General features: G+C 43.4%; 1 protein-coding gene across 1 annotated transcript in view; it reads left to right on the forward strand.

Moving 5' to 3' along the window:
• Positions 1 to 23,311, forward strand: part of LOC144784640 (macrophage mannose receptor 1-like) — a 765,034-nt gene that overhangs the window by 254,993 nt on the left and 486,730 nt on the right. The window contains exons 9-11 of the mRNA XM_078663569.1: positions 3,052 to 3,165; positions 13,537 to 13,652; positions 22,964 to 23,112. Of these exons, the coding sequence (XP_078519695.1) occupies positions 3,052 to 3,165; positions 13,537 to 13,652; positions 22,964 to 23,112 (379 nt within the window). The remainder of the gene's footprint in view (positions 1 to 3,051; positions 3,166 to 13,536; positions 13,653 to 22,963; positions 23,113 to 23,311) is intronic.

Genomic DNA, 23,311 nt, shown 5'->3' on the forward strand with positions numbered 1-23,311 from the left:
CTGCAGTGCGTTGCGTGAAAGGGAGAGAACAGAAATGCTGCACTAAGATATGGCACACTACTGTTCTCTCCCAGCGCTGGCACACTGTGTGCTGCATAGCTCCAATGCAGGCACCCTTGCACCATGGGACAAGAGTGCCCACGTCAGGGGCACAATTGTTTTTGTGCAGGAAGGCCCTTTGTGCACAACAGTCCTTAGAAGCCTATTCCTCTTTCCATATCGAAAGTGTAAGGAACAAGGAGCAATTAAGATATTTCTCCTCTTTATGCCTCTGTTGGATAAGTGCACCACTTTGGTGCAAAACTGGGTTTACAAGTGAATGCGGGTTTGCATCAAAATACATGGGTGGATGCATGTAACTGCCCATGCTCCACCCATGGAAAGCCCATCAGAAGCAAAGCAATGCTAGGCAGCTCTATATGCTAGGTTGCTTACTTTGTATTTATTAAACCTCGCAAGGTCATGAAAATCAACCTTGCTTGCCTTAGTAAATGCCCAAAAAGTATTTTGTGTCGGGCTGTGCCACAAAAGTGATGCAACCGCAACGCAAAATCACAGTAAATCTGGGCCTCAGTTGGAATGAAAGACGTTCACCAGGTTGAACTTGGTCCCTGCATTTGACCAGCGATCCATCACTGTCAGCCTTAAGCTTTATCCTTGTCCACATCAAGCTCTGCCAGTTATCCACGTTTGGCACCTAACCCTTTTTAGCGTTATTTTAAAACTTAACCTTTAAAAATTCATAACTCCAGTTCTACTGATTAGATTTTTGTCATTTTGGTGTCATGTTTTTTAAATGTACTCTATTTTCCTAAATTGGTTTGGGATTTTTCTTGTGTTGTGTGTTGACTTTATTACTGTTCACTACAGAAATACTTTACACATTCCCCAAATTAAGGGGCACATTATGATGGCGGACGGACCTGAGTCCGTCCGCCACCATAGAGTAGGAGGGAACCTCCGCATGGGCTGCGGAGTTCCCTCCTGTGCAATTAGGATGTGACCGCCACCCTGGCGGTCACATCCTCTATTTTTAACATTGCGGCGGGTGCGGCTTCAAGCTGCACCCGCAGCAATGTTAAAAATGCACGCATTGCATTTGTATGTAGAAAGTGGCAGGCACCGCGCGGTGCCTGCCGCTTTCAACATACAAATGCAGGGGGGTACCATAGGTACTCCCCATGTGCACCCCCCACCCCCCCTTCACCTAGGGGGCCCGCAACGGGCCCCCGCAGTGAAGTTACACATGCTTTTCCACCGCGGAAAAGCATGTTTCAGAGCCCATCCTAATCTGGCTGATGGTGTCTGAGAGACACTGTCACCATATTAGTGCTTTTCCGCCGCGTTTGTAAGCCAACCGCGGCGAAAAAGCTGCGGACGGAAACCAGGACCCACCAGCCATCCTAATGTGGCGGTGGGTCTTTGGTGGGTCCGCAGAGGATTTTCCGCATCCTCCGGGCCGGCGGTGGCTTCCGCCGGCCCGGAGGATGCGGAAAATCCTCCATCGTGATAGGCCCCTTAGTCTGTTAGCTCTGTGCCATAGCTACCAGTGTATTGAGGACAGGTTTATTTAGTGACTTTAGTAGTTTACCCTGACAAGGATTGTGATTATTTGTTAAGGTGGGTACTCACGCCCTCTTGACTAATACCCCCAATTTCTCACACCTGTTAACCTATCTCTTTCAAAGGACAATTCGCTTCAGAGGGTCCCTTTATCTGTTTCCTTAACACTCAGTCTGACTCACTACAAAGGATCTCTGGAATGTTCTTGTAGGAGCCCTGCAATTTGCATCTGCTGTCTGGACTATCCCCACAACCCTTCATCTTAGGTACCAGTAAACTGTAATGTGTAATGTACTCCAATGGGACATACATGTTCCACCTGGATGGGTCAAGGACTCAGATGAATGGCAATAGAAGAGAATGTGAAAACAGTGCCTCCTACTATTTGGGACATGCAATGCAATGTATTTATGGTTTTTGAGCAAAATTGTTGTTGCAAACCATGGAAATGTTACCAACTCCTCAAAAATATGGGGAACGGGTTTGAAGAGGGAATCGTGTTGGTCAGCATCTGAGAAGCAGAGAAAGAAACACTGCCCGCCCAACGCGTGGGGAGAGCAAATGTTCTTTTCTGGAACATGGTCTCCTTTACACAAAATGATTTGTCCCTTTTGGGAAAAAATGTGATGGTGATCCTTGCAGGTCTTCATCTCTGTGCTTTTAGCCAATCACGGGGTGTTGCACACAGTCACCTACCTAATTAAAATTAATTAGGCATGTTGTACTGCAAACCTTCATGAGTTGAGAATTTGCTATGTGACCTGTTAGTTCATACGGTGCATCACAAAATTGTTAGTTTAAAAAAAGTTAGTACAGAGCACTCACATGATTGTGGTTTGTGCTGGGGCAATTGTCAAAAACTACAGCTTATTATGTTGGTTTTGAGGCGAGTGCACCCTTGCCAAAGCCATGCCGGGGATTTTTCTCTGCCCTAACGGATGTTACAGGTCTAATCTGTGTATTATGAAAAGGTATGACAAAAGCAGTACGGCAGACATATTAATTGTAAAAAACATTTTTAAGTCAATAGTCCTTTAAGCAAGGATTCACTGAGTGTGTACACTATACATAATAACATTCCAATAAAGGACGATCTATGCTATGTTTAATTTATTTGCTTTTTTATTATTGCATGTATAAACCTGTCACATTTAGGTGGATTTATGTTTTATTGGTTCTTTTTTCTACTTACATTTTTTAACTTCACTTGTATGTGCTTTCTGAGTGTCTGTTTTCTGTTGAGAAGGGAAGTATAGGTGAATGCAAGAATGAATTTGAGGGTGGAGATAGGCATGCATGAGTGCACTTATGAGGGACAGAGTGCACGTATGATGCGTTATTGAGTGCCTAAGCTACCAAGTGTCTGAACAGGCACTTTCATTTACAAGCCATTTTATTGGTGTTTCCAAATATTGTTATACATCTTTATTCAACACTGTGAAATGTATAAACTAATACAAAAAACATTTTCTCGTGGAAACATTCTAGGAAGGCTTTTGGGCTGACAGTATGTGTGAAAAGAGACTTGGCTACATTTGCAAGAGGACTCCCTTGCCCCTTGAGCCAGGTCATGTGGACATCATTGATCCTGGATGCAGTAAAGTGAGTATAAAAACATCGTTAATCTAAAGAGGCAGGAAATTATGGGAAAATATATACCATTAGTCTGGATATTATTTTAATTAAAAACCTGAATTAGGTTTTGATGATTTAGTTCCGCTTGAGGATGAGTTCTGAAGTTTAATTTAGCAATTTTGCCTTTGTTCTCATGTAATAATTTTGTTGATTAATTACGATAACTGGGTTCTGTAAAATGCTATATTGTAAAAAAGGAAAACGTTTTTATTTTTAATATATACCTAGACGAATCTTGTCCTGGTTGCACTCTTTAAAAATGAAACAAGATCAAGTAAAATTTCATTTCAAAATGTACTATCATTCAAAATAAATGTAAGTGAACCATCCAGAATCAGAAATCTTTTAAAGAAATACAACAATTTCAGATCTATTTCTCTAATTTTAGTAAAATGTGTCTAAAGTCAAATCAGAAAAGCAGCATGCTCAACAAATCAAGCTGAACAATCACAATCCTTATAACTCCCTACTACTACTCCGACTACGGCGTTAAACAGTGAAAATAAAAAACACAGAATCTCCCTTTCGTCAAGAGTCTTTGCAATTGTGTTTCATACTTGACTCTTTCGTAGTACACAGTACACACGTGGGCCAAGAATGAATTAGCATTCTCTTCCGATATACTTATCAGTGGTGATCACTATGGGCCTGAGTACGATGTAAGTTGGACTCTCATCATCCCGGCACTGTAGCGGAAGCAGGACTGTGCGACTAGAAGTCTACGGTCGCGCTGCCCCGCTGCCCTGATTATGATGCAACCGCCTTCAGGGCGATCGCAATGTGTATAATTTCTATTGTGGTGTGTATTGCGGTCTGCAGCACACGCTCCAATAGAGAATAAACCTGCCACATGGTGCAGGGATGTTCAGGGGGGCACCATAGGTGCCTCCTGGCACCATAGGGGATGGCCAAGGGGGCACGGGGCTATGCTAGGGGTACACAAAGAGACTTTCCACCTGCCTTTTCATGGCAGGTGAACCGCCATGAAAGGCCAGGCACAAAGGGACATTGTAAACCCTACGGCAGTGCCTGAGCAGGCACCACACTCATTGTAGGAATTACTGACCCTCCAAAGTACCCCCGTTGGAAGCGTAGCGGACGGTCCCTCCGCCAGATGCCTCCACCCACCGCATTGTAATGTGGTAGGCGGACCGCAGGGGCAGATGTCGATGGCTCCAACACCAATGGCTTATTGGTGTTGGACCCACCGACATCGTAATCAGGCCCTAAGTTCTAATGATGCTCACCTTTTTGTTTCACACTAACTGAAATCTGTTTTCTTCTTAAATGTACTGAAAAAATGTTAAAAACATCAACCTCTATGAGCCAAAACATTAATCACTAAGGAACACTATTCCACCACCCTCTCATTACCCAATCACGGGATGTCTTTGAAGTATCCTGAAGAAGCCTACAACTTCCAGTCCACAATTGCTGTATCTTACCTGTAACTCTCCTGCCTTCATGTATGTAGTCAGTTGAGAAGTGTCCATGCCCTTGTATGTGTCCAGACACGATTAATGCTAGAACTCAAGGTACACAACCAAAAAAGGACATGTCCAGAAGGCATCTCATAGAACTGCCCCAGTTCAGAATCAGCTCATAATGTAGTATTCCACAACAAATCCCCCTGCAAAAGATGCTGAGGATAGACTTGAAAAATCCTACTCACACATAGTAGAACATCATAACATATTAGTCCGCATAGCTGGATCACCTCAGGCCATAAACCACAAGAGAAGAAAAGCCAACTGTTTATATAGCAGTAGGTTCACACAACAAATGAGAACCAATAAAGTCTGTACAAGGTGTACAAATAAATTCGCTCAAGCAGAATCATCTCTTCAAACGAAACAACACAATCATTAAGGTTTATAAGACAGGAACTTGCCCAAGTCTTATCACTTCACTCTGTTCTACAACTGCAAATGGAACCACGCGACTAAGGCCGCCTGTCTCTGACAAAGGAAGTTTTCAAATGCAGAACTTATGTCAGCTCATAACATGCAGTACTCGGGTAGAAATGATTTGTCAAAGAATGAGTCACAGGAACATGTGGAAGAAATTGGACCAGATGTATGAAACTATTTTGCAATAACAAAATTTACTGGGTTTGCAAACACAAAATGGTTTCCATTTTGGTAGAGCCTTTCAGAATAACAAACAAGTTTAACAACTCATTCCGAATCGCAAATAGGAGGGAATGTGAAAACATTGGGGCAGATGTATCAAGATACCATTTTGGGATTCTCAAATAGCGATTTTTAAGGAATCGCTATTTGAGAAGTGCAAAATGGTATGTATGTAGAAATTCGCTATTTTTTAGCGATTTCTTAAAATTCCTTAATTGCGATTAGCAAATTGCTAATCGCAATTAAGAAATAATTTCCCATTCATTTCTATGGGCCAGGAGGCCCATAGGAATGAATGTGAAATTATTCTCAATTTGCGATTAGCAATTTGCTAATCGCAAATTGAGAATAATTTCAAGGGTGCAAGGGTGTCTTAAGGATACCCTGCTGCACCCCTGAATTTGACATGTGTGCGCATATGGCGCACATACATGCCCTAAGGGCATGTATGAGCGTCATATGGCACCTTTAGAATTTAAAAAAAATGCATTTTGAAAAGAATTCGCAAATTACCACCAACTACAAGTTGGTGGTAATTTGCGAATTCTTAGTCAAAAATCGCAACACTGAAATGCTTAATACATTTCAAATAAGAAATCGCAATTTGCCATTTCTTAAAAGCCTCGCAATATTAAGGAATCGCTAAATTTGCGATTCCTTAATATTGTGAGGCTTTTTGCATGATACATTCCAAATCCCGTTTGTTTTGTCGCAAACGCTGCTATTTTGCGAATCGCAGCGTTTGCGACAAAAAAAACAGATGATACATCTGCCCCATTGTCTCCTACTATTTGAGATATGCAATGGGATGGATTTATGGTTTTTGACCAAAAGTGTTGTTGCAAATCATTGAAATGTTACAAACTCCTCGAAATTATAGGGAATGGGTTTGGAAAGGGGATCGTGTTGGTCAGCATCTGAGGAGCTGAGATAAACTGCCCGACTGACATCATGGGTAGAGCAAATGTAGTAATTTCTGGAACATGGTCTGCTTTACACAAAGTGATTTGTGTGAAATACAAACAATGTAATGGGGATCTGCTGGTCCTTGCAGGTCACCATCTCAAAATTGAAAACTGGTCACACAATTCTGATACACAATATGAAGCCACAATTTGCAACAGTGTGAGTAAACCTCTTCATTTATTCGTAAGTGAACAATTTCTGTATAAGCTTTTATTTCTGCAACTGAACGTTGCCTTCAATTGCTAGAAACAAAACTTTCTAGCCGGCACTTAAAAGATAATCCACTCTTTTTTTTTTTTACAAGCTGCACAATATCTCATGGCAATAGCACACAAAAAATCAATGGCACATTATGAACTACAGGCAAGAGCTGGAAACGCAGACATCACATAAAGAGTAATAAACAATATTTCTCTTGCGACCCCAGCCCCTCCTGTCAGTGCACTCTCCCATGGTGGCACTGCCGTAGAGGTCAAGTGATGATGGGGGACCCGAGTGCCTACTGGAAGCAAGCAGATAAGTATGAAGGACTGCATAGAGAGGTACTGGAGGTTGTTGGGCTAACTGATTGGTTTTCAGGTCTCTAGCTGCTTGCCTCCCATTCTATGACTGCTGAAGCTGGATTGAAGCTGCACAGACTGTGTGTACAATGATTTGAGGGAGGGGCTAAAATGAGTGAGAGACAATGAACGTTAGAGGCTGTGGGTCCACCTACTGGACAATGCACAATGAGCATGTACAAAGGCTGGTGGTACGCAGACCCCAGCAGCTCGGATTGAGGATGAGGGCCATATCCATCCCCTGTGCCAGCCTTGCTCTGGAATGAGAGTGCTGTGCCTCCCCTCCCCCACTACAAGTGGCATTACCAGATTCATGTGAGTCTCCCATTGAGGTAAACATAGACTGTGAAGCCCAGGATGTACTGGAGATGACAGCTGTCTGTCCAATGCTGCAATGCGACTGTTAGTGTCTGGGGCTCAAGAATCACCATGTCTTATAAAACACTTGTCGGTCCAGCAGAGAACTGCCATTTCCCTTAAAAATATGACTGTGGAGTTGAAGTGGCCTCAGTGCCATTTACAGGAGAGGACTCCCATACGGCATGACTAGCTAAACCAGCCATGTTGCTTGGCCTATAGATGACTAAAAGTCAGAGAGAAGACTGTCTGGCTAGGCGAAGGAAGCTTCCGGTGATGGAAACTGGGTGAGGTGGGATTAGCTGAGGATTGGTAGAGATCTGTAGAAACGGATCCTCCTTTCTGGCAAACTCTTAGGAGGTACTCTGTTAAGACCATTCATCAATAAGTAAGGACCTTTTACTTCTACATGCATGACTATAGGCATGGAAATTCATCACAACTAGTACGCCGATAAGGAAGAGGTAGAACACAGAAGGACTGATCTCAGATGGCCACTTGCCAAGTACTGCAAAGCAGATGTCAACTCGATCTGTCCTTGAATAAAAAGATGTACCACCATCAGAGGTCTCAAGGACATAAGCAGTTACACGCCCATGCTGCCCTTCCTGCAAACAATGCACATGCACATGGATCATGCTCTTCCTCGCCTGCAACAGTTTCTAAAGGGGATGTTGAACTTCTTACTAAAATGATCTATGATCATGCCTTTGAACCCAAAAAAGAATGCTAGGATGATCCTAGCAAGAGATTTGTGGCTTAAAAAAAGCTTTTTTTGAGGCCTTTATGACATTTAGAGAAGTGGTTCAAATAAGAGGCTGTGTTCTAGAAATGTAGGAAAAGATTACACGCCCATGCTGCCCTTCCTGCAGACAGTGCACATGCACATGGATCATGCTCATCCTCGCCTGCAACAGTTTCCAAAGGGGATGTTGAACTTCTTACTAAAATGATCTATGACCATGCCTTTGAACCCCAAAAAAGAATGCTAAGATGATCCTAGCAAGAGATTTGTGGCTTAAAAAAGCGCTTTTCTGAGGCATTTCTGACATTTAGAGAAGTGATTCAAATAAGAGGCTGTGTTCTAGAAATTTAGGAAAAGATATGAGTGAGTGACTCAGCTGCAGGTTGAATACGTAGAGATGGGGTGGGGAGCGAATCCTTACAAGTGTTCCTCCTGTTGAAATGCAATGACCTGGAAAGTAGCGCAGGGTTAGACAAGGTGAGAGTCTGGAACTTGCAGGAGCTGGTTGATGGTACTGACATTTTAGAATATGTGAGGCTTCTCGCAGATTTTAAACCTCAAGTGAAGGACACCGTTGAAATAGAAAGAGCATGCCTAGTTGAACAGCGAAGTCAAGGAGATGATTGAGTCCCAATATGCATTGCTGTTATAATGTCTTAAACACCTACTTACAGAAGCCAGAAAATTGGTGACATGCTCCTACCCGTATCATCTCTCTGTTCCCTGCCATTGAAGAAAGGTCAATGCTCTGTGTCCTTCATGCACTCTTTTCAACAGCCATCTCTGGTAACCACAATTGGAACATGCTGGGTAGGATGGACAGTTTCAAGGTCACTTAAAAGTCTTAGCTGTCATGTCATTGTAGTAAGTCACATAGTACTAGTGACCATCTTGAGCATAGTTCTGTATAAAGGTTGTTCCTATGCCTAGAGGTGTTTCTATTTCTACAGAACACAGTGATAGAAGGCTTCCCATTGTAGAGACTCTCCTGCTAGTGAAGGCGCAAACCGTGTTGCAGGCCAGCCTTCATCTCTCCCGACTTCTGTTTTCACTCCATTGCCCAGTGAAAACCAGTAACCTGAAACAAAAGACAAGAAACATTAAAACAAGGGGGAATGTGTTCTGCTGTCCTGCCTCTAGACCTTCCCTGAATTGGAATAATAATGTTAACGTGCTGCTCCTAGAACCGTCATAGGCCCCTCTCACCATCTCCTCAATAGTCTCATTGGTTTGGACAGGAGGACAAAGAAAGAAGAAATGACTTATCATTGTGCTTAGTAAAATATAACAAAAGAGACTGTGAGAGAACATCTGATTAGCTGATAAAATTGTTTTGCCATATGACATTTAAGAATATTTGCTATTCTAATTGAGACATTGAAGTGCACAGGATGTTTCATCTCGAAGTGGGTAGTAGCAACAACTATATAGGCTGTGATTTTGTCAAATTCCAGAAGCAGTTAAGTTAAGTGCTTACCAACTATTTTGATCTACTGGGGAAATCTACCCAAAAGAATACAAGTTGAGAGCTTTCAAAAAATGGAGAAAGAATCTTTTAGTAACGAGATATGTCCATAAAACATATGTCTGATGAAATGTATCAAGGATTCCACTGCACTATTTAAAAAGACCAAGGTGAAGAAACAGCTCAGCTAGGAGCAACTGTATCAAGGAGTGGGCATAACATTGTGTGGGCTGTCTTATTCTGTGACTGCTCTGAGAATAATAATGATGATGCCCTTCTATTTACATATTCAAGAAGCGCAAGAGAAGCATTATCAGTTGATAGTCCATTAGAAGTATTAAAGAAGACCACACCAAGAGAAAACGGTAAAACTCAGAAGCAGTATTTCATTCTCTTGTTCCAATCCCACTTTCCTCCATTTGGCAGTGTTAAGCACTGTGTGTTGTACAGTGGGGAGCTTGGTGGGAAGTTCATCACTCCCACCAGAAACAATTGGATACATTATTTTTCGAAGACATTGTTACATTCTATGTGTGGAGCTTTAACGTTTTATAGTTAGGTAGAGTTTTGAAGGATACTAGGGTTGAGGGTGGATTTAGGCATTAGAAAAGTCAACACATATCCTGTAATCGATAGATGACCTCGGACGCTACCATACCATGTAGTATATTGATGTCAAGGGGCTTAAATTTCCTGTGAAAATGGCTAGAGCATATGTCTTTTTGACTTCTGACAATGCAGAGGTAGTGGTGCGGCAGGAAACACATCAAATGAAGGGGGACACCAGGAGGTTTCATTTCTAAACACTACCACAAACACAAAAAATGCAGTGGGAGGAATGCTTGCAATATGTCTAACCATTAGCAATCACTCATGATAGCATTGGAACCCATCATTCTTTTGCCCACAATGCCAACTCGGTTTTGACCCAGCCATACACTATTCTTGACCCTGCTTCTATAGGAACACTAACACAGCCAATATTATACATCTGCAGACACCAAACAGCGCCGGGTGGCTATACTATTTCACAACAAGCTTCTTTTGTTACTTAGGAGGTGATCCTTGATGAGAAGCATTGTTGTGTTTTAGTCACAGGTAGACTGGGAGACGGAAACCTCATAGAAGAAGCCTTGCATGCAAGGAACCGGAGACAGTACTTCTTCTTAGTGAAACTACAGTGCATAATAGATGGCTTTGTGGAGGCTCGCTTGGTGTTGAAAGTACATTTCAACAAACTGATGCACTCAGTTATTTTAATGACATCCTAGTGGACAAGGGATTCTAGGAAGTGCTAAAGAGTGTTTATTTTTTGAAGAGGGACTATATATTTTACTCACATGCTGACCACACATATTAGAGGATAGACCATGTCTAAGTATCAAACACATTTTTGTAACACGTAAGAGAGGTATACATTAGATCCATCTCCATACAGACAAGGTGCTTGGGATAGTGAATATTTGAACAATGGGAGATGTAAAGCGGGAACATAAATACAAACTAGTTAAATACCTACTCCAATATGTTGCAAATAGAGGAAGAATAGTTGAATTCATTTTGCAATACATAGGGGTGAAAGTCACAACCAAGCTGACCAGAGTGGCTCGCTTGGATGAATTGAAGGTGCTTTCGTAGAGCAAATTTTCCTTGCTGGCAATTCTGGTACAAAGCAGAGTGGGAATTAGTGCAGCCAAACCTGGAGGGGCAATTTAAAGGGGCTAAAGACTGCAGTGGAAAAAGTATCAGCAATAAGGGAGAGTACATGCATTTGATACAATATGGCCTCCCTTCAAGACTTGTATAGAGGATGCCTGACCAGACTGCCAGACCTGTTATGATGCTCTAATTTATCTGAGATGTTATTTATATCTGATAGCATGAAAAGTATCTTAAGTCCCCTTGAATAAGTGAATGATCATTACTCTCATGAGTGGCTTGAAACTATAATGTTGCATCTCTTTTCTTCTGACTCTTGAAAACGTCAATACTTAATTCCTGGCTGATATAAAAGAATATCAAATTAGACATGCTACTAGTTTTGAGGGACACAAATGGATCAGTGGTATTTGAGGTTACCAGAGATGGCTCTGAAACTTATATTGCTTCCTGTATGGTGACAGAGAGGAAAAGGCCCTACATGTGTTTTTGGATAATTTGATATTTTTGACAGTGCCATCTGAACACAAGACTGATTTAGGGACCCAAGACAATCTCTGAGTTGCTTACTGCAATTATACGGATAAAGTTACGATACATGCTGGTCCTGATGTTATAGTATGGGATTTTTTTTGACGTTTGTAAATAAAGAGCCACTCCCCCATTAACAGAGTTGCTCAGATCTTTGACCTCATTGGGCACATTGGTCCCCATCATGGCTGAAGCAGATAATGTAATAATAACCAAGCCAAGGAAAGACAGTCTAATATGGTCTTCATAGAGTATTGTTGTAGAAAATTCCTTCAATATGGTGAGCTGAGCATTTCTGAGGAATGTTTCGGAGAGATTTGATTTAGGTGAGGTGAGTTTTAGTCAGGCAGGATACACGACGCCTGGAGCTACAGTGATGGTAAATACAGTTATTTCCTCTCCTTACGACATGCACAGAGGCACTTCTACATCCAGTGCATTTTCCACTCATGACAAAGCCAGGGGTGGCTGGCATGGATCAGGGGTGGCAAGAAGGAAAAAAATAAATTACCTTTTAACTGCGTCTCTACTCCATCGTCTCACCTGGCCAGAGCGGAAGTAGGAAGCACACAGGCTCTCCTAAGCCAAACACAATGCTGCAATGCAGCATTGTGATTGGTCTGAGCACCATGGTTCGTTGCTCAGACAGGCAGGTGACCGGCCAAACTATTATGCGCACTTACAGTCTGCCCACTACTCCTCCCCCTGCTCCTCTGTGAGCAGAGCAGCCCCGTTTGCAAAACTGCTTCAGCAGGGAAAAAGAAAATGATAATAACACTATGCTATAATCTTTTTAATTTTCAGTTTTTATAATGCGAAAAAGCAGTGAGTCTAGGCTTCTCCGCCTTAGCCGAGAAGCCGCCACTGATTAGAGACATCCATGGGATGTTGCGGTCAAGCAGATTGAGAGAGGCCAGGCTGTTACAACTTGCCCAGGCTACACTTTGGTCGGTGTATAGCTCCCTCTGCTGCATAAGAGGCTGGGTTGACAAAGTCCATGAGATTGTGAAGAGAATAATATAATAGTTCTACTAATTAATTAAACTTGGATGAGGATGGAAGGGCAGGTGGGTCTACTCTGGACAAAGGGTTAAAAATGTGTTTGTGTCATATCTGTTTATATACACGGGTGCCATTTTGACAAAATTAATTGTGAACAATCATGACACTTTAAGTAGTAATGTCTCATGGATCAAAATGTATGTTTTTGTCTCTTTAAAAGCCAATACCATCTTTAAAAAATAACTATTACCTTAATAAAATTATTTTCTAAATGTTCCTTAGTGCAAGATATTCTGGCCGAAGACACACTACGTGCCCAACTCACAAAAAAATGTAACATTTTGGCTGGAGTTGTACAGCGTCACGTGAATGTGTCTTTACAATTTTTTGATAATCGGAAACCATGTGTAACAGTGAGCCTGGAATGCCATTCCAGGCGCATGGCATACACATTCCACACAGAAGGAAGGCTAGCCGAAAGTGCAAAAATACTATTTTTTTTCTCTGCTGGGAAAACAATTTTTCCCATGAAGAAAGCCCTTCCCCAGCACCTCCACCAAATTTGGACATGATCCGATCCCCTTCCCATCAGGAAGGGAGTTAGTTACTCCAGTCACTGGAGTACATGTACATATTGTGGGAATTCACACATTTGCAAGCCAAACCACACCTTGTACTTTCCACTTCCAGCTCCTTGAGTGTGATTTACCACTGTGGATTTCGCTTGGCTTATAACAATAATAGGATGGCTGTATATCAGATTTGACGGATTTGCTTCTGACCTAATTCCTTTGGTTTATCTTGAATAAGTAAAAGCACAACTTCAGATGTTTAAAGTCTCACTTCTACAGAATTGTGCAGAATGTGCATCCTCTTCTACAGATCGCTAATGTGTCCCAATTATAATTCTTTTCATTACAGGGCTGGAACAGACATGGCTACTACTGTTACCTGTTGACTCAACAAGCAACAACCTTTTCAGAGGCCAACGACACATGCATAAAGCACAATGCCTTTTTAACAACTGTTCGAGACAGGTACTTTGTGAACACCTGATGATGTGATCTGTGACGACATTTCTAATGTACTATAACTTGGATAATTTCCATTTTATGTGGCCTTTTCTCCTTTCTCCCAGAAGAGCTTTGAACATCAAGTTAACCTGTTCCCCATTGTTCTCCTCTGCATTTAACATGTTTAAATTCTCTCAGTGCCTGATACCCAAACGGTCACAAATGCACACTTGTAAACTTCTATTTAAGTTTGGGGTGTATATTTATACAATTTTTAACTTCTCAAAGAATTCTATAAGAACTCCTGGGAAGCTACAACATTGCAGCTTTTCCGCAGTACTCCTCGAAATACGCAGTGACACATGCTTAAGTTTACATAGAGTACAATAATGCATGTGTTACTGCTCACCAAAAGTGTGCATGCTAACTTTTTAATTTTACTTGACAGGGAAAATATGGTTCCTCGAGGAGAAAACCGTTCTAATGAATACCCACCAATTTTAAGTGTGTTTCCTCTCTATTGCTATCCAGGACAGAGATTTACTCCTGCCTGTAATAGTAGTAAATCTCTCACCACATCCAAGATGGAAATGTCCCATGGAAGGGTCCTCTTACACTCAGAGGCATATTTACTTTTACAGTTACTAAGATATGGCTCCTTTCTGCTGTCTCCTTGCACTGCCGCACTGTGTGCTGCCTAGTGCCAATGCCGAAACCCTTGCCCCATAATGCAAGGGTGCCTGTATTACAGGCAAGATTATTTTTGTGCAGTAAGGCATATCTTCCTGCACAAAAACCACCCTTAAAGTCATTTTCCTGTTTCTATGTATGCTAAATTCTGTAGCACTCATAGAAAGTGGAAATAACTAGGATAAATAAAGCTATTTATCCTTTTTATGCCTCACTAGCGAATGCTTAGCATTTTGACGCATTCCTAGGTATACAAGCTTTAGGCCTGGGCAGTGAATTCCGCTCCGTTCACTGAGTTTGCGGAGTTTTCTGCACTCCACGCTCTGCGGAGCACACAGAGTTCCGATAAACTTAACTCCGCAAAGCAGAGTTTTTTTTCTCACTCGCGTGTGCCAGCGTTAGGTTGTTGGGCGTACGCAAGATAAATACAATGCTAGACCACCTCCCAGCAAGATTTCTCAACATGGGCAGTCACGGATAGTCACGACTGCTCGCTTTGAGAAACCATAGGTTTGTGTTGAGGAAGCTGCAGCTAGAGTAGAAAATCTACTCGAGTGCTAGGAAGAAGCGGCGCCCTCTTGCGGAATTCCGCAAACTCATCCCAGGCCTAACTAGAGTTAGTAAATCTGGAAATGAACCAAAATCCATGGGTGGATACATGGCAATGCTATTATCCTCCCATGGAACGCCTCCCTAATGCAAAGCAATGTAGTTGCTTTTTGGGAAAAATGTAATTCAAAGCCAAACAAATCAGATTTGCATGGCTTTATAAATCACAAATAACACTTTGTGTTGTGGCTGTGCCAAAAAAGTGGTGCACCCACAACGTGAATTGTTAGGAAATCTTCCCTTTAATATATTATGAGGTTGTGGTGATCACCAAATTTCCTGACTTTCATATCCTGGAACACTTACACCTTGTCCCTGAGAGCAGATTTACTCCCATGTGATATTTCACTATACTATACTGTTTCAATAGTAAGTCTAATTTGTTAATTGAATTATTTTTCATAATTTAAGGTATTTGTTCAATTTTGCTGTGCAAATGGATACTGAATCTTAAGGACATTGCTTTGCTCTGTCTGACTCTTTACATGTTCATAAAAGAGGAAAGTTAGCTGCCTTTTTTGCAGACAGTGAGCAAGACAATAGAAAGCTGTGTCTTAGGCTATGAACTGATATTGTGCTTTCCTAGGTGTTTATATTCAGATTTATTATCATTGGATATATTTGAGAATTCAGCAACTGAATGTGATTCCTGCTGAAGAACGACTCAGAATCTATGACATTTATTATCTGATAATTTGGTATCTGAGTATACGAAGGAGCCTTTCTCCAGAGACGAGGTCTAGGCATTCAAGCTTGTCAGATCTCGCAATAACAAAAAGAATACAGAAAGACTGAAAGAAAATAAGTTAAAAGCACGTTAATAAAGCATGTGTTGTTATCGCGCTCTAAAGGACTACTACCATCAATACCTATCCGGTGTGACCCTGCTCGCAGGACAGGCTGCTCCTCACGCCGCACAGCACCACCAGTGCGCCTGTGTCTCTCCACCCGCTGCTGCCGCTAGTTTCGCCGCTCCCCCGTGACTCCTGTGCACTATTACTCCTGTGTGCCCCTTTGCTGGTGATTACTGTCTTTGCTTGCTGTTTTTGTAGTATTGTCTGTTGTTGCCTTATTTCCACTGTTGCCCCTGTGATTGTCTATTCTCTGCGACCCCTTTTTTCCCTCTGTACCCCGCCCCGATTCCTGTCCCCGCCGTGGCTTCCCTGCGGCCCAGCCCCCTCGCCCACCTATTGGCCGCCCCGCTCCCGCCTACCAGCTGCTCCTTCCTCCCACTTGACCCTTATATGGCAGCCGCTGCACGGCCGCGCAGCAGACGCGCGCAGCGGGCGCACTACTGGCGCGCCGGAGGCGCACCTAAGGCAAGCCCATCTGCCCACGTCCGCGCCTGGACCGCGCCCAGCACCAGATCCCCTGGACCCCGAAGACACCACGACACCCGACTGCAGTACGATGCCAGCACCCTCCATGCACTCAACCCGGGATGAGAACACACCTGCTACCGGGCCACCCTGAAGCGCACCCAAGGGCCCTTCACCTGCCGGAACTGCAGCTTCACCAGCATCCGACCCGCAAAACCACCAACCAACGAACTTAACTACCTGAGATGCATCCTCCTCAACACTCGCCCTGCCCGCAAACATGCCATCAAACTCTGGGACCTCCTCGACTCAACCGCCCCAGACGTCACCTTCCTGACGGCGACCTGGCTGAACCCCGCCTCAGCACCCGACTTTGCCATAGCCATCCTGGAAGGCTACAAGATCTCCCGCAGAGACCACACTGACGGAGTAGGAGGTGGAATTGCCATCGTCCACAAGAACACCCTCAGAGTCCCAATCAACACTGACGACACCCTCAGCACTGCCGAACACCTGCACTTCCAGATTCACACCGCCCCCACACCACCCTCAGAGGAACCCTCATCTAGAGACCCCCTGGACAGAGACCTCAGTTCAGCGACTCCATCGCCGACCTCATCAGCATCCACGCCCTAGCCTCCACAGACTACATCCTCCTAGGGGACCTGAACTTCCACCTCGAGAACCACAACACCATCAACTCTGCCACCCTGATCGACAACCTCGGACTCAGACAGCTTGTGACAACACCCACCCACGCCGCCGGTCACACGCTTGACCCCATCTTCTCTGCAAGCCCCCACATCTCCTTCAACCACACCACCGAACCGCACTGGACCGGCCACCGCTGCATCCACTTTACCTTCAGGAAGCCCACCACCATGCCTCGTCGCTGCTGGGGAAAAGTCACCGAAGAGCAGCTAGCCACCACCCTCGCCCAGAGCCACCAGCCGACCCCACCGAACCCGACACCGCTGCCCTCAACCTCCGACAATGGATCACCGACTGCAGCAACACCCTCGCCCGCTCAAGACACCCTCCAACAGCCACACCAGCAAGAAAGCCACCTGGTTCACTGAAGACCTCCAGGCCTCCAAGCATACTCTCCGGAAACTGGAGAAGAACTTGCTCCGCGAACGATCAGCAAACAACTTCGCGGCCCTTAAGAACGCCACCCACAGATACCATCAACTCATCAAAACCGCCAATAGGACCGCATTCAAGGACTGCCTGGATAACAACGCACACAACAGCAAAGAGCTCTTCAGCATCGTGAAGGAACTCTCCAACCCCAGCTCCAACACCAACAACACCCCCCCTTCGCAGGACCTGTGCGACTCACTGGCCACCTATCTCCACCGCAAGATTGCAGACATCCACAACAGCTTCAAAGACACGTCCGCCCTGCCAATCACTGAGAGCCCCTCCGCCGCAACCACCTGCCGCCTGATCGCATGGTCCAACGTTAACGACGATGACACCATCAAAATCATGAACTCCGTCCACTCTGGATCCCCGTCTGACCCATGCCCACACCACGTCTTCAACAAAGCCAGCATAATCATCGCACCCCATCTCTGCACCGAAACGGCCCTCATCGCTGCCACCGATGACATCTGGACCCTGCTCGACAACGGAGAAACAGCAGCCCTCATACTCCTGGACCTTTTTCAGCCGCCATCGACACGGTCTGCCACCAGACACTACGAACATGCCTATACGATGCCGGGATCCAAGAGAAGGCCCTAGACTGGACCACAGCCTTCCTCTCTGGCAGAACACAGAGCGTCTGCCTCCCCCCCTTCAGCTCCACCGCCACCGAGATCATCGGCAGCGTACTCCAGGGCTCCTCCCTCAGCCCAACGCTGTTCAACATATACATGACTCCCCTCGCCTACGTCGCCCGTCAGCACGACCTCAACATCTTCTCCTACGCCGACGACACCCAGATGATCATCTCCCTCACCAAAGACCCTCACACCGCCACAACCAACCTCCATAAAGGAATGAAGGGCGTCGTCGAATGGATGAGGAGCTGAACTCGGACAAGACAGAGGTCCTCATCCTGGACTCACCCTTTCAGCCTGGGACGACTCCTGGTGGCCGACATTACTGGGAACAGCCCCGACACCCACTGACCACGCACGCAACCTGGGGGTCATCCTCAACTCCACCCTCTCCATGACCAAACAGGTCAACGCCATCTCCTCATCCTGCTTCAACACCCAACGAATGCTCCGCAGGATCTTCAAGTGGATCCCCACCGAAACAAGAAGAACAGTAACCCAGGCCCTCGTCTCCAGTAGGTTGGACTACGGAAATGCCCTCTAGGCAGGAGCATGAAACAAGTTCCTGAGATGGCTGCAACGCATCCAGAACGCCTCGGCACGACTGATCCTCGACATCCCCCGCCGCAGCCACATCACACCCTACCTGAGCGACCTACACTGGCTCCCCATCAACAAGAGGATAACCTTCAAGCTCCTCATCCACGCACACAAGGCCCTCCATAACGCCGGCCCAGCGTACCCCTACAGACCCTCACGGGTATGTAGTGCACTTAACAAATGTCCTGATTGATTGATTGATTGAGCACTACCAATTACTATAAATCTCCTTTTATGTAAAAGTGAACAAAATAAAGTATGGGTTACAATCATAGAAGTACCCAAAGTAAAAGCAACATCTACAGTGCTCCTTTATTTAAGTATTTGGAAATCACTGAATATTTTTTTTTTTAAGTTTGAGTTTATTTGAAAACAGCAAAGAACAGCGTTACAACAATGAACACATGCCATCAAAACAAAGACAGAACAGAGGTAATAAGCATCAAAGCATTGAATAGTTGATAAAAATAGATAAAAATACAATAAGATGGAAATTCTACGCTGTAAGCAACTGTATAGTAAAAAAAGAAAAGGGGGAAGGAAAATGAGAGCAATATGTAGCATACTGTATCAAATATAGAAATATAACAATAGCTAAGAAAATGTAGACATTATAACAAGAAATGGTGAAACAAAAAATCTTTAAAAAAGGTTTATAACATTGTAAAAAATATTCTATTCATATAAAGGCAGAGCAGGTGAAATTCAAGGTGGCTTTCGTACTTCATCTGGCACAGTAATAATGTTATTGGTCGAAGAGGCACGAAAGGATAAGTACTTGGTAAGTGGAAGCCATAAACAATCTCTTTTTATAGCTAGAGACTTAGGAGTGACATAGATGGTATCCAGTCTATGGTGAAAACAAATGGCATTCTACCAGGACCTGAAAGTGACATTTTGAGCTTGTTTCCAATTTGACATCATCAAATAAATGCAACAGACAATAATACATCTAATTACTTATAGCCTGGATTAAGATGAGACCACTGAGGAGCCATACTACCTAAGAAACAAATAGTGAAGGCTAAAGGAATAGCAACTTTGAAAATCTTATTAATTTGAGTCCAGCCAATTTCCCAAAAATGATGAATAGCAGGGCATTCAAATAACATATGCTTAAGATATGCAGTTCAACATGAAAAGGACCAACAAGATGAGATTGCACCTGGAGAAAAGGACTTTAGGGTGACGAGTGTAAGTGACAAAGGGAAAAGACAAAGTAAAGGGTTTGTGTAATATTCGCAGTTCTCATAGTTTTGTGGAGTTTAAGCCAAATCTTATATATTAAAATTGTAGGCCAACATTCCACCAAATCCTTTTCCCATGCTAATTAAGGTTTTGACTTGGCTCTATCTGAGGTTATTTGTAATGATTTATAAATAACAGATGCTGACAGAATATTTTTGAGCAAGGGAAAAAATGTGGTAGATATGGGGGGGTAGCAGCCGGCTAAAATCATTTTGTTTGGAGATCAGAAAAGGATGAAAGTAGGTCATCAGCAAAAAGTTGTGATAACCAACATAAACCCCTTGCTTGTCAAACTTTTCAATATAGGGAATGATTCTTAATTCATAGAAATTTGTTATGGCAAATAGATTCTTGTTGATAGCAAGCGAGGTAACTGTAGTAGGTAAATGAGGTTTCGAAAGAGGCATAGAGAGATTTCTCTAACTGTAGCCACAAAGGAGGATATAAGGGGAGGTCTGAAGAAACCCAATGAGCAGCCTGTTTCAATGAGAAAGCATAGTGATATTTTTTTTAATCTGGACATTTAATGCCTCCATTAGATTTATCCTTTTTTAACTTTAACGAGGACAAAGTTATACTAGGCGACCTACCTTTCCAAAGAAATTTTGAATAAAGAGAAATAATTTTAAAAAAAAATAATAACCAGGGAAATAAACAGGAATCATAGCAATAACATATTATATCAGGGGAGTGAGCATCATTTTAGAAGAGTCAATCCCACCCCACCAAGAGAGAAACAGTGGATCCCATTGGGCAATACTATCACTCAGGGGCCCATTAGGATGGCGGGCCGACTTTGCCCACCCGCCATCCTGTTGGTGAAAGAGACCGCCCGCCATAAGGGCGGGGGTCCCGTGGGCAGCATTAGGTTGCGCCCGCCACAGTGGCGGGCGCATCCTGCATTCCTACCATTGTGGCAGGCGGTGCTCTCAGCAATGCCCGCCACAATCGCAGGAAGGCATGCTGTGCACTTCCATGCACAGCATGGCAGGCACCACGCGGTGCCTGCCATGCTGTGCATGGAACTGCTGGGGGGTACCATAGGTACCCCCATGTGCACCCCCCACCACCCAGAATCCCTGGGGGCCCGCAACGGGCCCCTGCAGGGAATCTCCACATGCCTTTCCGTGGCGGCATTGCCGCCACAGAAAGGCATTGTTTAAAGCCCATGCTAATATGGCTGATGGTGTCTGATAGACACTGCCACCATATAAACCCTTTTCCGCCCCGGTCGCAAAGCGACCGGGGCGGGAAAGCGGCGAACGGTCTTTCCGTCTGCCGTGGACCCCCAGCCATACTAATATGGCAGGGGGTCATCCTGGAGCGGATGGCGGGCGGATTGCCCACGCCAGGCCGGCGGTGACCACCGCTGGCCTGGCGGGGGCAATCCGGTCGCCATCCTAATGGGCCCCTCAGTGTCTTGATAATATAATCAAAATTCTGTTTCAGAGTTTCTTTAGTGGTCTGTGAGAAACGCAATCCTAAATACATTATCTTGGTGGGTTGCCAGGCAGACCCCATGTATACAAAAAGTTGTTTATTACACAATACATTTAAAGGTAGTACTTCACACTTTTCAGAGTTAAGTTGATAACCTGACAAGTGAAAAAAAGTAGTAACTTGCTGAAGGAAAGGGGGGAGGGAAACTGTAGGATTACAACAATATAGAAGAATGTCAGCAGCATAAATTGACATCTTAATTTGTTGTGAACCAGTTTGAAAACCTGATATATTGTACAGTATGCCAAATTTGTGTTGAAAAGGGTTCAAGTGCTATAATAAAGAAAAGGGGATAATGGAAAACCTTGACATACCCTTCTGAAAAAAGGAAAGTATAGCATACACAAAAATTAAAGCTTCAGGATCTGTGTATAATAAGGATATTAAAGCAATCAATTTGGATGGAAAACCAATCTTTTTTAATGCCTATAACATAAAGTACCAACTGATATGACCAAAAGCTTTTTCTGAGTCCAGAGCAGTAACAGCAGCAGGATGATCCAGTGTAGAGGCCTTGCTCAGGAAGTTAAAAAAGACATGAGCATTATCTGAAACCATTCGACCTTTAAGAAAGCCAGACTGTTCAGGACCTATTAGATCAGGTAGAAACTTTTAGAAAAAATGTTGTAATCCATATTGGCTAAAGTAATGGGACACTAATTTTTGCATTGTGAGAGATCTTTGTTGTCTTTTAGAATTCAACACATCATGGCATCCGGAAAGGAGCCCTGAGAGGTCCCTTGAGTGACAAAAGAGTTAAAGAAATGGAAAAGATTAGAAAGAAGATATTTTGCGAAATAGCAATAAAATTCAATAGTGAAGCCATCAGACCGTAGAGCTTTTCATCTACGAAGTATTGAGACTGCATGGGTTATTTCTCAGAGCAAAATATCATCCCCAAGTGGATCGAAATCAATATGATGAGAAGAATGGGAGGCAATGGATGGAAATATTAAGTCAAATCTGATTGTAGTGGTTGTGTTTCTGGGGAATATAAATGGTTACAAATTCATGCAATATATCCTTATCCTTAAAGAGAATAGTACCTGTGCTGTTTCGTAATTATTCAATATTGGCTCAGTCTTTTCTGATTTTTAAATAGTTTGTGAGCTCTTTTCCCATTCTATTTTGACCACCATAATAACATGCACTGCTCTTCAACAAGTAAGAAGAAACAGCGCTTGTTGATAATCTATGAAAAATACATTTGGAATCAATGAGGTGTTTTTTAGAGGTCTCATTTTTAGAGTGGGAAACCACAGAGGTTGCTAATAATTTGAGTCAACAGTAAGGCAAAATGTCCAAAGATAAATTTCATTTTCACCAATGTCAAAACGGAACACTCTTATTAATACTATCATCGTAGTAATATTAATTAAACTTCAGAAAAATGCCATTTATACATTTGCCTCAAATCACAAAGATAGTAAGTGTCTGACGTAGAGTTAGAAGTAAAAAACAGGCCATGCCTTTGATCATAGAAGCCCACTTTTGCACTATACCTCTTCTAGAAGCTGTATTGCCACACATAGCTAGTAATACCATCCACTTTTGTTCTGTTTCTCCTCATGTCATTCAATAGGTACGAACAAGCCTATCTGACAAGCATTATTGGACTGAGGCCTGATAAATATTACTGGATAGGACTCTCTGATATACAGGAGAAAGGGACATTTAAATGGACGAATGAAGAGGCAGTTGTCTTCACTCACTGGAATTCAGAAATGCCAGGTATAGTATTGGGCCACTGTGTATATTATCTGTACAATCAGAATTCATATTCTGGTATTCTGGTGCAAAGGCCTAACCCTTCCAATGCTGATGCTGTATATCATGATAATTTTGTTATTAATGAGGAGGATAGGGGAACAAATTAGCGACCATAGACATTACCATTGTCTACTGGAGAAGATTCAGACACATTGAGATG

Source organism: Lissotriton helveticus, chromosome 10, assembly GCF_964261635.1.
Source record: "Lissotriton helveticus chromosome 10, aLisHel1.1, whole genome shotgun sequence".
Classification (NCBI taxonomy): domain Eukaryota; kingdom Metazoa; phylum Chordata; class Amphibia; order Caudata; family Salamandridae; genus Lissotriton; species Lissotriton helveticus.